The sequence below is a fragment of the Dendrobates tinctorius genome, unplaced genomic scaffold (assembly GCF_039654945.1).
Source record: "Dendrobates tinctorius isolate UK_male_01 unplaced genomic scaffold, ASM3965494v1 ptg000057l, whole genome shotgun sequence".
NCBI classification, from domain to species: Eukaryota; Metazoa; Chordata; class Amphibia; order Anura; family Dendrobatidae; genus Dendrobates; species Dendrobates tinctorius.
Genome location: NW_027361725.1, coordinates 6,708,790 through 6,723,133, shown reverse-complemented (window position 1 = coordinate 6,723,133; position 14,344 = coordinate 6,708,790). Strand labels below are relative to the sequence as shown.

Below are 14,344 nucleotides of genomic sequence, written 5' to 3'. Positions count from 1 at the left end.
GTTGCTCTTGGATGATACACAAGCCATTGATGCAGGGATCACCATTATTTGGCACAGCACTCCCATCACTGGCCCCCATACCTGTATGTCTTTGGAGCAGCCCACACAAGGAGAGCATACAAACACTTTGCAGATGTCAACCATGGAGGGATTTGAACCCAGGACTTCCATGCTGCAAAGCACCAGTGCTTTCCACTGAGCTTGATAGCTAACCTCTGGCTAATAGTCAACAATATGACTCCCAGCACCTGTGGGCAGGGCATGAAAAGGAAGGACAGTACCACTTTGCACTTACTGATTTCAATAGCTCACCTTAGGTGGAACCTCATTGCCCATGGTCAGAACTGAACTAAAAAGGACCCCAGCATTGCTAGGCAGCAGAGCTAAGCACTAAGCTGCTGGGAGTTGTCTGATCCCTAGGTCATCAATATGACTACCAGCACCAAAGGACAGCTGTCAAAAAAGAAGATCCAGCCCCTTTCCAAGATGTCACAACATGAGTTGAACTAAGGTCCCCAGAGCTGTAAAGCTTTGGAGATAACCACTAACCTATTGTGCAGGTTGAAGATTATCCTTGGGTTGAGTTATCAGTATGGCTCTCAGCTACTATGGGACGGTCGTGAAAAGGGAGAGCAGGATCCCAGAAAGGTGAAGGCCCCTGAACATCAGTCAGCATTGAACTAAGGATCCCAACATCAGCAAAGCTAACCACTGAGCTACTGTGCTACCCGGCAGTCACCTGATGGCTAGGACATCAACATGACTATCAGCACCACAGACAAATCATGAAGAGGAAGAGCAGGTTCCAGCTCGGATTTCAATGATGTGGCTGAGAGGTAAAATCACATTAACCCTCATTAGGCTCAAACTAAGCACCAGCACTAACCACTGAGCCACTGCACTACCAAAGAGCTAACCTCTGGCTGAGGCCTCATACCCACTGGCGATTATAAAAACGGTCCGATTTCTGGACTGTAAAAAAGGGTGGAGTGCTATGCGATTTTTAATCTTTCCATCTGTTTTCTTCGCAGCCACTCTTTTTCTACAGTCATTTACACGACTGTTTACAGTGTTCTATACCACAGAATGGTGATGTATCCATTGAAAACGGATGGTCCGTTATTTTAATCGCACCCATTGACTTGCATTGGCGGAAATCGCAGCAAGTCGCAGCATGCTGCGATTTTTTTCTCAGTCCGATTTTGGATGAGAAAAAAATGGCAAGTGAGATGCCACCCATTCACTAACATTGATCAGAGTGCAATCCGATTAAAAATCGGATTGCAATCGTCCGATTTTATCGCCAGTGAATATGAGGCCTAAGTCATGAATATGACTCCCAGCACCTATGGGAAGGTCTTGAAATAGAAAACCTAAGTGTCATCATAGTTCTGAGTCAACACACAATAGCACAAACTATCAAGCCACTGTACTTCACAAGAGCAACCTGCTGGCTAAGTCATCAGAATGACTCCCAGCACCTATGGGGTATTTCATAAAAATGAAGAACAGGACCACTTTGCACTGATTTTAATTTCTAAAGTACATCTAAGGTGGAATCTCATTGCCTTTGGTCAGAGTTAAACTAAGGACCCCAGCATTGCAAGATAGCAGGATTAACCACTATGCTACCACGCTGCTGAGACGTAACGGATGGCTCGTTTATCAATATGACTCCCAATACCTATGGGCAGGTAAAAAAAAAGAAAAGTACGCGACCGACACATCCAACCAGTTTATTGATTTAAATTTCGAAAGAGACTCATTATCCCCAATCAGAAGAACCCCACCATGCTTCAGTGCAGGCAGGGTGATATTTTCAGGATCAGCTTCCTTCTCCCTTCTCCAGATAGCGGTGATCCACAGACCTGACGATTATTGGTTTATAGAGATCCCCACTTTATATACTGTATTGATATATTATGATTTTTTAAATTTTTTACAATTTTCCATTTCATTTTTCTTATCAATAAAGATATACCATGTATATAGTGTGTGCATGTATTGGATGTCTAAAATATACAGTGCTCAGCAGAAATGTGGAGACACGGGGGAAGGGTGCAGCAGGTGCCTAGTCCACTAGCCGAAACCACATGGACCAGGGATCATCCCACTGAAAGCCCGCTCGCCTTTTACCATGGGCGTAGAACTAAGACAACACAGGGTGATTGTAAAACAATGTGACAATACTTTATTAAACCACAAAACAGGCAAATGACATGTAGAACAGTCCCAGCAAAATACCCAAGGTGCAAAATTACAGTCTCACCCTTTCACTGACTCACCGGGATAAGACCAGCTGAGACTTCAGAGCTTCCAGGGCTGACTTCTCCCCACATGTGGCACACACAAAGAGGAGGTAATGACAATCTTAGGAAAATGACAGTCTATTGAGGTACAATGACAGGTGACCAGAGGGTCACAACCTGGCTTCACTGAACATATCCATGGAGCTCAGGTGACTGGTGGGTCAAAATCCTGACTACCACAAATGTAGCCATGGTTCAGTGATGGTCACTGAAGCGGATCTGTATTCTTTCAGCCGGGGCCATGGTCCCCTAAGCTGGCATCCTGTAGAATGTCAAATGTGTCCCTTGTGATGGGGCAATGATGTCTTGACTGCTGTCTTCTTAAGAATCTCTGGTTCTTTGGATTTCTTGGCTGTCTGGATGTATATCTGTCTGATATTACAGAGGCGCATAATCTCTTTTTATAGTTAACAACTGTCCCTCATACCAGCATCCAGAGGTAAAGGGGAAGATGTGATGAGGTTAACTCGCACTGTTTATTCATAGTTTATCCTTCAATGTTTGCAAGTCAACACACAAGCTGGCCTGGACAATGTGTAATGAACATATCAGCAAATATCATTGTTCAATTAACCTGTGTCTCTAGTTATGCAAGACAACAGCACAATATGTTACATCAAATGTCAACTTACAAGTCAATATTACAGGCTTATACGAATAAAAGTCTGTGTTATCTTGACAAACAGAAAGAAACACAAATTCAAAAGTCAGCATATAGATAACAGCACTGAATATAAGAACAAATTCCAAACTTTTTATAAGACTGAGTGTCATAGAACTTATTTTAACCAAGAACATGAAACTAAGGTTAATAATGTAACCGTCATTACAAAATCTTCAATTTTATTCAAATGAATTGATCCAAAAATGAGTACACCTCACATCAAACACTACTACATCAAGTATTTTGTGTGACCTCCATGATTTGAGCAGTACCTTTGTAAATTAATGAGCTCATCAATGACATGTAGTCCCTGATACCAGCAACACTGATTTGTCCCACATAAGGACACTGCCACCATAATGTCTCACTGTAGGCACCATTTATTTATTTTTATTCTTGATGGCAGTAGACCAGATGTAGCCTGCTGGGAAGGAACAACTTAGTTTTCGCAGACTTTACCCATGGTTCCGGTGTGCTTCATGGAAGCTTGCCTTGCATTTCCCATTAACTCCCATTAGCAAACAGATCTATAAATGGATTTCATCATTGTAGAGAAATCTCGCTGAAGACTTCCTGGTTCACAATCCATTTTTATTGACTCATGGAATGACGGCACTTACATAATTCAAGCCATGAAGATGAACAGGGTGGAGGACTGTAATATCTAGAATATGATGAACAATAGACCAGAAAGAATTTGGATCTGGTCCCTCCTTGTCTAGAGATAAGAGTTGACAGTGGCATTGTAAAAAAACAAAACAAAAAACATTGGTTTGGAATTGTAACTAAAATTGATTGGGCAACTATGGCTTGCTGATCCCTGGCATTGAGATTCGCCTCTAAAAAAAAAAAGGAAGCCTTAGAAGTGGACCCCACACTCCATGACTTGTATTGTCGCCCTCCATACACATAAAAGTCTTCAAAACCTGATTTCAGATGATTGTGTAAGCTATACGGGAGTCTTCCAATGCTCTTTTAGCGTGGGATGGGGGGGTGGGGGTGGCGAGATGTAGTCCTTCAGTTCTGCCGGCAGATAAGTCACTGACAGATGGGTTTGGCAGCATCTTACTCTTCGCTCCCCACAGAAAATACACAAAAGTATTTGGAGAGTGCATCTCAAAAAGAGCCTAGAATGTGTTCGTGCCCACCTAACTGCAGGAATGATCAGAACCCAGAGGGGTAGAGTTCAGTTCCAAACATGAAGAAGTAAGCGTCTTATCTGTTCAGACACTCTGAAAAAGCGGTCAAGAGACAGTAAAAAAATTTTTTAATGTGGTAACAGGTATCATTGATGTTTACTAAACACATAAGACTGGAAGGATATGTTTGCGTGGTTGGTAATTTACTGCAGATTTTCTGCAAGGAGGTACCTGCAGAAAATCCGCATTGCAGTACTGTACTAAGTAGATGAGATTTCTACAAGTATCATCTACGTTTTGCAGAAGATTTGATATGTGCTGTGGATTTAAAGGAACCTGTGACCTTGGAAAATGTTATTAACTTGCAGGTAGGGCGTTAATCTGCAAGTAAACAACATGGCAATGCTGCCAGGCACTGAAATTCACTTATTCCATCCCAGGAGCCAGTGGCTTTCAGGTACTGGGACGTTCTCGGAAAGGCTAGTCACTGCTCCGTACAGTGAGCAGCGGCTCCAAGCACAGCACACCCTGGCACTTTGGTTGACAGCTTGCTCTGCACATATTCGTTGAAACATAAGCTGTCGATCAAAGAATCAGGGTGTGCGAATGAGCGTTATCTGTACCCGCTCCATGCACGTCCCTATAACTGAAAGCCGGCAGCTCCAGGGAGGAAATAAGCCATTTACCTGCAGGTTAAGTGGTTTTCAAAGGGTCAGGTTCCCTTTAAACCCAGCAGCATGTAATTTGATTTCTTATTTTGCATGGGGTTCATCCTTTTTATTAACAAGGGTGAACTCTAGTGCCAATCTGAAAAAAGAACCCAGAGCAAATCTGCTACGTGTTGACTCCAGAGATATTTCACTGGCAGTTTGCATGAACAACGTTGAGGCTTTGGAGTCCACATAAGTCCTAATTAGAAAATATTAGGGAATTGATAGCCATGCAAACACGGATCTTAAATGTTCTGTCCATGATTAAAAAACCCATGTCTTGGCGGTGCGACTTTTAGGGTTAACAGCAATTGTCACGCAACAAACAAGTGTGCAACTTGTCTGCGACTTAACTGTCATGTGATTTTGTGACTTTTAGTAGAAAGACAGCAGGCAGGAAAAAAAAAAAAAAAATGACATTCTTGCACAGAAGACGCAGATTTCCAGGATTTTTGTTTATTCACTAATCTCGAGGTGACAGATGCTGAGGATTTGGCTGAGCGCTGACAATTAAACTCTTTACATTAAAAAATATTTACAATCATTAGTAAAACTTCCAAAATCTCAGCAAAACAAACAAAAATTAAAATAAAAAAACCCAAGAAGATAAACGTAAAAGCAAAATGCGCCAATATTTGCTTCAACCACGAGTGAAAATTGCTTTTTAATACGTTTTTTTTTTTTTTTAGCTTGGCCAATATGGCCCTCGCAGGTTGGATTTCTGTACTCGCATAAGTGGGGCGCTGCCAATCGCTTGCCAATCAGCAGCTCAGGATACTGTTATATCAGCCAGGCACGTTGTAAGAATACAAAAGACATTCAATGCCACCTCATGTGCCCACACTTGGCAGTAAGGGATAAGAGATGATGTCACGTTATGTTTTCATGAGGGCTGCACTTTTTTGCCGTGTGTCAATCATCAATCCCATCAAGTCCTTATAGGTCGCCATACCATGCTATCTCATCCAGGCGGCACGGCCGAGTCCTGCAACGGGAGGCATGCCCGGGGGTGGAATCGGAGGAGGGACAGGAGGCTGCCCCCCAGGTGGCACTGTTGGAGGGGGATATGAAGCTGGTGGCAAACCAATACCTGGAGGAGGGTGGTTAGGTACAGTATGGGTAGGGGGCAGTCTGGGTGGGGGATAATTGGGATTGTAAGTAGGTGGAGGAGGGGGATAGACTGAAGTAGGAGGAGGAATGTTAGGAGGGGGGAATGAAGATGGTGGCGGGGGTGGTGGTACAGATGGTGGAGGATTGGGTGGATAGACGTGAGGATGATACGCTATATGTGACGGGGGGCCGTAGGCGGGCGGCATGTTCCCATAAGCTGGTACTTCGGTCTTCATCATAGATTGGAGACTTTGGAAGCCCTCCCCAGACATGTACGAGTTGGTTGTAGACATTCCAGTTATGTAACTAGAAGGAGGCGGTGGCGGCCGATGTGGTAGAGGCGGCGGCTGATGAACCGTTGGATGAGATGGTGGAGGGATCTGGATCTTGGTCAAGTCTGCAGCCTCGGGGACACTGACGGGATCGGCTTCCCCTGGAGCAAGAGATGGTGGCACAGGTTTTCTCTCTATTAGCCAGAAATTAAAAGCCATGACAAAATTAACAAAATGATAAGGAGAGGGGTGCTGGGTGTATGGGGAGGGGAAGGGATTGCTTCCCAAAATGTAATATCAGAAGCGTCAACTGTAGGGAGACTACACAGGACAGTGGTGAAAAGGGCCGTCTGGACAAGACTTACCTGCAGGAGTGATCAAAACAGGAAGCGGCGGAAGCGAAGTCTCAATTTTAGGCAATTTATTTAATGGTTCTGTAAAAAACATGGGAGAAGTGAAAACGAGGTACCGCCAACGTGATGTAAACCGCACAGCAGATCAGGTCACGGCCACCAAAAAACACAATGACAGATGGTGAAGAAACCCACCTTGTACTTTCCCCTCCTCTTTGGGTGATGTCGGCTGAAAGACATTAATAACCAATCAGAAACTTAAAACAGTGCGGTATTCAGCAGCATTCCGATAGGGAACATTAATATACTGCTTGCATCCTGTTATACATCAAGGACCACCTGCTAGTCAGCCCCTTGTATAAAGGCTATGGACATCTTTAATAGGGATAAATGATTTCTTTCCATTTTCGTACAATTTTACTATCTAAAATTTCTGTCTGTAATCTTCATTCATTTTCAGACTCATTTTACAGTCTGATGCAAGTTTTAGATTTTTCTTGTGTCAGTGTCTCTGGCAGTAATTTAGGCTGGACTAGAGGACCGTGTCTCTGGCAGTATTATAGGCCAGACGAGAGGACAGTGACTGACAGTAATAGTAAGGATGGATGAGAGGAATAATAAATAATAAGATAAATGAATAAATCTGTCTGAAGGTTGACATAGCCTTTAAATAAGGCATATTTCCATTAGGCTAGTGTTATTATTTCTGAGAGCACATGAATGTTTGGCCATATGTAGTGAGGGGTCAGAGGAGACAACTGCCAAGCACATTAGATACCTTGCTATCTAATTTGTATGGACGTTTTCACATGACAGACTCAAAGTCCAATCTCCTACAGTGGGTTTCCTGACCCAAATTCAACAACTTCATATATGCCTACACAGCCGTGGAGTTTGGGTCGAGACATGTAGCTGGTCTAATCATCAAGGATGGTTGTGAGCGCTGTGTCTCTCCCAGTAATATAGGATGGATGTGAGTTTTGTGAGCCCTTTCCCAGTAATATAGGCTGGATGTGAGGTCTGTGTCTCTCTCCTAGTAATATAGGATGGATGTGAGCTTTGTGTGTCTGTCCCAGTAATACAGTGGGGCAAAAAAGTATTTAGTCAGTCAGCAATAGTGCAAGTTCCACCACTTAAAAAGATGAGAGGCGTCTGTAATTTACATCATAGGTAGACCTCAACTATGGGAGACAAACTGAGAAAAAAAAAAATCCAGAAAATCACATTGTCTGTTTTTTTTTTCATTTTATTTGCATATTATGGTGGAAAATAAGTATTTGGTCAGAAACAAGCAATCAAGATTTCTGGCTCTCACAGACCTGTAACTTCTTCTTTAAGAGTCTCCTCTTTCCTCCACTCATTACCTGTAGTAATGGCACCTGTTTAAACTTGTTATCAGTATAAAAAGACACCTGTGCACACCCTCAAACAGTCTGACTCCAAACTCCACTATGGTGAAGACCAAAGAGCTGTCAAAGGACACCAGAAACAAAATTGTAGCCCTGCACCAAGCTGGGAAGACTGAATCTGCAATAGCCAACCAGCTTGGAGTGAAGAAATCAACTGTGGGAGCAATAATTAGAAAATGGAAGACATACAAGACCACTGATAATCTCCCTCGATCTGGTGCTCCACGCAAAATCCCACCCCGTGGGGTCAGAATGATCACAAGAACGGTGAGCAAAAATCCCAGAACCACGCGGGGGGACCTAGTAAATGAACTGCAGAGAGCTGGGACCAATGTAACAAGGCCTACCATAAGTAACACACTACGCCACCATGGACTCAGATCCTGTAGTGCCAGACGTGTCCCACTGCTTAAGCCTGTACATGTCCGGGCCCGTCTGAAGTTTGCTAGAGAGCATTTGGATGATCCAGAGGAGTTTTGGGAGAATGTCCTATGGTCTGATGAAACCAAACTGGAACTGTTTGGTAGAAACACAACTTGTCGTGTTTGGAGGAAAAAGAATACTGAGTTGCATCCATCAAACACCATACCTACTGTAAAGCATGGTGGTGGAAACATCATGCTTTGGGGCTGTTTCTCTGCAAAGGGGCCAGGACGACTGATCCGGGTACATGAAAGAATGAATGGGGCCATGTATCGTGAGATTTTGAGTGCAAACCTCCTTCCATCAGCAAGGGCATTGAAGATGAAACGTGGCTGGGTCTTTCAACATGACAATGATCCAAAGCACACCGCCAGGGCAACGAAGGAGTGGCTTTGTAAGAAGCATTTCAAGGTCCTGGAGTGGCCTAGCCAGTCTCCAGATCTCAACCCTATAGAAAACCTTTGGAGGGAGTTGAAAGTCCGTGTTGCCAAGCGAAAAGCCAAAAACATCACTGCTCTAGAGGAGATCTGCATGGAGGAATGGGCCAACATACCAACAACAGTGTGTGGCAACCTTGTGAAGACTTACAGAAAACGTTTGACCTCTGTCATTGCCAACAAAGGAGATATCACAAAGTATTGAGATGAAATTTTGTTTCTGACCAAATACTTATTTTCCAACATAATATGCAAATAAAATGAAAAAAAAAAAACAGACAATGTGATTTTCTGGATTTTTTTTTCTCAGTTTGTCTCCCATAGTTGAGGTCTACCTATGATGTAAATTACAGACGCCTCTCATCTTTTTAAGTGGTGGAACTTGCACTATTGCTGACTGACTAAATACTTTTTTGCCCCACTGTATATCCTAGATGTGAGGTCTGTGTGGCTGTCCCAGTAATATAGGATGGATGTGGGATCTGTGTGCATCTCCAAGGAATATAGGCTGGGTGTGAGGTCTGTTTGTATCCAGAGTGCTGCTGTCTGCTTTAGGCCAGTTTCACACATCCTGATATTTCCAGTACCAGAAAAACCAGTTTGGAAATAGTGTTTGTGTGTGTAATGCTTGCCGCATCAGTACCACAGTATCTGTGCCTAGGAAGCAGCAGCACAGCGCTGTTCCCTGGTGCTGAAGGCCACTCATATCATTCTCCCCAGCTCGCGTTGAGATCTGCACAAGCAGGGGAGAGAATGTTGAGAGTTATATTCAACGGATAACAGCGAGAGCAGGCGGAAGCTGATGGGACTATTACTCCCATCAAATGAAGAATTTATTTATTGAAACAAGGTTAAAACATTAAAAGGGGAGGCCTTGTAACTAATGGTTTAACCTTGTTTTAATAAAAAAATCAAATTTTCCTTGGATGGTTGTGCTGGTTCTTTTTCCCAGATTTTGTCTACTTTCCTGTGATCACCATTGGAAACGGCACCCTCATGAGGAACTACTAGTCAATTTTCAGCTATACATTCTCAGCGTGGTAAGCTTCTTTGTCCCTCTCCCTGCATCTCATACTCCCATCAGACAACTAGCCTTGCTAAAGCAGACAGCTAGTGACTGATAAATATTGACCCCCCCAGCCTAAACATAGCAGCCCGCAGCCACCCAGAAAAGGCACATCTATTAGATGCGCCAGTTCTGGTACTTTGCCCGGCTCTTGCCCTGTCTATAAGACACCAATCCATTATCAATCCTATAGTTATATTGTAAATAAAGTATAAAGTATTTTATTTGAAATCAAAACAAAAGACACTTTTCCAATTATATTTAAAAGTGACAAACACAGTTATACATGCTTATTGCCCATTTAGCACCGTGAGATAAAGTCACTGAGTTCACCGCAGTTCAGCGTAAGAAATCTGAGGTGAACTCAATGAGCTAAACTCAGTGACATTTTCTCACGGTTCTGAAGTCCCCTGCAGTTCAGAGGCCCTGCTGGGAATGCAGCATCAGTGACCGGAGGTAACCTCGATGACTTCACCGCTAGTCACATACTGCGCTCACAGCAGCTCATTCCTCAGTGATTCTCAACCTAGACTGTGGCATCTTAGCACCTTCCAGGTTGAAAACTATTGATTCCCAGACATGGATTACAGTGTGGGACAGAACAACAGAGGTGAGGGATATGGTAGTTTTTTTAAATTTTGTTTTATTACAAGAGTTGTTGGCTTCAATGAAATGGGCGATATAACTGTTTGTTTGTTATTTTACCAAACTCTCCCCTCTCCAATCTGTCTGGAGCTGCAGCCAGGATCATATTCCTCACCAATTGTTACACCGGTGGCTCTACCTTGTGCCAGTCATTACACTGGTTTCCCATCCACTCCAAAATCCAGTACAAACTTATTACCCTCACCACAAAGCACTTCATGGCTCAGAACCACCCTACATCTCCTCTCGTCTCAGTCTAGCACCCTACCTTTGCCCTCTGTTTTACTTATGACCTGAGGTTAACATTCTCAATAATCAGAACCTCCCACTCCTGTCTCCAAGACTTTTCACGTGCTGCGCCAATTCTTTGGAATGCACTACCCAAGTTATTACAATTAATCCCCACAGTTTAAAGCGTGCCCTAAAAACGCATTTGTTCAGACTGGCATACCGTCTCAACGCATTATCCTAACTACCCATGTGTTGTTCATTCAAAATTTTTACCATAACCTGGTTCCTCGCCTCACGTCCTCACATGCTTTATGCATTTAATAGCCCTCTGTGTCTGTACTGTTACATACTTATGATGATGACTGGTTTATGCAGCATTACAGGAACACCCGATTCATACACTTTGGTCCCAACAATGAAAGCTATTGTTACCATCCACCTTTCGTGTCTCCCCTTTTCCTCACAGATTGTAAGCTTGCGAGCAGGGCCCTCATTCCTCTTGGTATCGGTTTTGATCTATGTGTTATAGGTATGCTGTAATGTCTATTGTCTGCACAAGTCCCCTCTGAAATGTAAAGTGCTGTGGAATATGTCGGCACTATAGAAATAAAATTATTTTTTAAGTATAAATGGAAAAGTGTGATTTGTTTTGATTTCAAATAAAAGGATTTTATTCTGGCTGTGTGTTTATTTATAATAGAACTATAGGATTAGTAATGGATAAGTGTCTTCTAAACGCTTCTCCAATACTAATCCATGGGCTTGATGTCTGCAGATAATGCAAAGATGACATCAACCCTACAAATATGAACCCCACTTGTCACCGCTACAGGGCAAGTGGGAAGAGCTGGGCAATTCGGGGCACCTAATATGCCTTTTCTGGGCAGCTAGTGTGGAGGGTTCAATATTTATGGCCCCTTACCAGCCTGAGAATACCAGCCCACATGTGCCTGCTTTCTGCAAGACTGGTTGTCAAAAATGAGGTGGACCCCCCATGCCATTTTTTTAAAATAATAATTAAAAAAAAAAAAAACAGCCTTGCCAACGCTGACAACTGAGGGTTAAAGCCCACAGCTGTCGGTTTTGCCTGGATGGTTATCAAAAATACAGGAGAAACCCACGTTATTTAAAAAAAAAAGTACATATATATTTATTTATAGCGCAGCTGGCGGCTAATGAATAATCACATCAGCCGCCGCCTGCTCTCGCTGTTATCAGTTGAATATAACTTCTCATTCTCCCCTGCTCACGCTGATCGCTGGCAGAGCAGGAGAGAATGATGTGAGCGGTCTTCAGCACCCAGCGTAGGGGAACAGCGCTAACTGTACTGATGCTTCCCAGGCGCTGGTACGCACCACACTTATGACACATGGATATCAGTGTGCCCGTGTGCGGGATGTTTTGGGCCGTGTTGCTGTTAAACTGACATGTCAGATCATTTTGCCCAAGGACACACGGTCTGTGGAAACACACTTACATGTTCACAGACCCATTCACTTGAATTGGTCTACGAGTGCAAGTGTCACTGGTACGTGTGAAAAACTTTCATCACCACATGTACCGGACACAAAGACATCTGAAACAGACCTTAGCTCAAATATCTGCACAGCTTCTATCCTGCACTTACTGCTTCCTCCTTTTCTATAGGCTGTACATACTTTCTCTCTTTGCACTGCAGATGAGAACTCAAACACAATGATAGACACGTGAAACCACCATTAGTCAGTCAAAGTCAAAACGGGGAGTTTCTCCAAGCTCAAGAACCTCTTGTGGGGGCTATACCAAGTCTAGTCAGAAGGTAACATACCAGCGGTCTCTTGGATTGCTTCGGTGGGCTGGACTGTGGGGAAGGCTTCTTCGTTTGCTGGCCTCCTGCTTGCTGTGGATCTTTTTGCTGCACTGCCTGGGCGTCCATGTTCAGGGACGGCGGCAGAGGCTGCACAGAAGCAATCTGTGCTTGGACTTGTGGGGACTGCTGCTGGGCCCCGTGGTGAGGCATCTGCTGCTTTCCTTGAGAATACAGGTCCAAGATCTGATGACAAATGTCTAAAAGAAAAACGACAATTTTACAATTTGTTGTCCAAAAATTAACCCCTTAGCGACCGTTGATGCACATTAAAACGGCGGCCACTAAGGGTACTTATTCCTTCATTGCAATTTTCAAAACAGTGATCGTGAATAATGCTGTAGCACCCCCCCAGAGTCAGAAAGTCTCCGGGGTCTTGACTACCGAGGTTAGCTGAGACCCCAAAGAACATGACAACTGTCTCAATGATTTCCCTCTCTTCTGACAGGATATAGACAGAGGAGAGAGAAATGACACCCCCACCCTATTCTGAGACCACCACGGTAGTTCTGCCATCCCCGGGCTCTCCTGACCCGTCCTGGCGTCATCTTCCTATGGAAAAAAACATGTCAGCCGGTACCCAGGAACAATAGGAAACATTTCTTATTGGTTCATTTTGATCACTGTGATAGATAATATTCACAGTGATCAAAATAACCTTTTATTTATAATCTTTTATTTTTATATAGCGCCAACAAATTCCACAGCGCTAAGTTTGCACACATTATCATTGTTGTCACCAACAGGGCTCACAATCTAGATTCCCTATCAGTATGTCTTTGAAATGTGGGAGGAAACCAGAGTACCAGGAGAACATACAAACTCCTTGCAGATGTTGTCTTTGATGGGATATTAACCTAGGAGTCCAGTGCTACCCAAAAAAATTGTAAATTAGTCCCCCCTTAGGTTAGATAACTATAATATATATGTATTTTATATAGAATACACTTTTTTTTCAATTCTTTGAAGTCATGGTTGGGATTTTTTTTTTGCTCAAAAGGGCATCAATTTTTTTTTCAAAAGTGAAAAAACAAAAACAAAGTTACAATACGACTGCTAGTGTTGAGCACAAATGCTCGCTACTTGAGCATGCATCGGGTACTCTGGTATGCACGGAGTATCGCGGATCCCCGCATGGTTTTTTTGGGTGCAGGAAACATGAGGGACGGGGACTCGAGCACCAGCAATATCTGGTGCATACCCAGGCACCTGATGCAAACTGAAGTGCGAGCACTTGTGCACAACACTAGGTCATCATATTGAATATATTGTCATTAATGTTTCCAAAATGGGGTCACTTGTGGGGGTTTCCACTGTTTGGGCACATCAGGGGCTCTCCAAACACGACATGGCATCCGCTAATTATTCAATCAAATTTTACATTGAAAAAAAAAAAAAGTGAAACGGCGTTCCCTCCCGAGCCCTGCCCTGCGACCAAACAGTGGATTTCTCCCACAAACGAGGTATCGGCGTACTCAGGAGAAATTGCTCAACAAATTTTGGGGTCCATTTTTTACAGTTACCCTTGAGTTAAAAAAATAAATAAATAAAAGTTTGGGTATAAAGATATTTATTTTTTGCACCAAAAATGTAATGCTAATTTTTTCCTTCCACATTGCTTCAGTTCCTGTGAAGCACCTGAAGGGTTAAATCCCTTCCCGACCAGTGACACAGCGTATGCGTCATGAAAGTCGGTGCCAATCCAACCAATGACGCATATGCTGTGTCAT

The 14,344-nt window shown here is 43.3% G+C and overlaps 1 protein-coding gene across 3 annotated transcripts in view; it reads right to left on the bottom strand.

Moving 5' to 3' along the window:
• Window positions 1-5,258: 5,258 nt before the first annotated feature.
• The window catches only part of CCNK (cyclin K), a 28,010-nt gene continuing 18,924 nt past the window's right edge, over window positions 5,259-14,344 (bottom strand). For 2 of the 3 annotated variants that reach the window (XM_073577702.1, XM_073577701.1), the window contains exons 8-11: window positions 12,576-12,814; window positions 6,753-6,786; window positions 6,570-6,638; window positions 5,259-6,398 (exon numbers count right to left, since the gene is read on the bottom strand). In XM_073577702.1, coding sequence (XP_073433803.1) covers window positions 5,779-6,398; window positions 6,570-6,638; window positions 6,753-6,786; window positions 12,576-12,814 — 962 coding nt within the window. In that variant the 3' untranslated portion in view covers window positions 5,259-5,778. The remainder of the gene's footprint in view (window positions 6,399-6,569; window positions 6,639-6,752; window positions 6,787-12,575; window positions 12,815-14,344) is intronic. The other variant, XM_073577703.1, reaches the window with a different exon arrangement.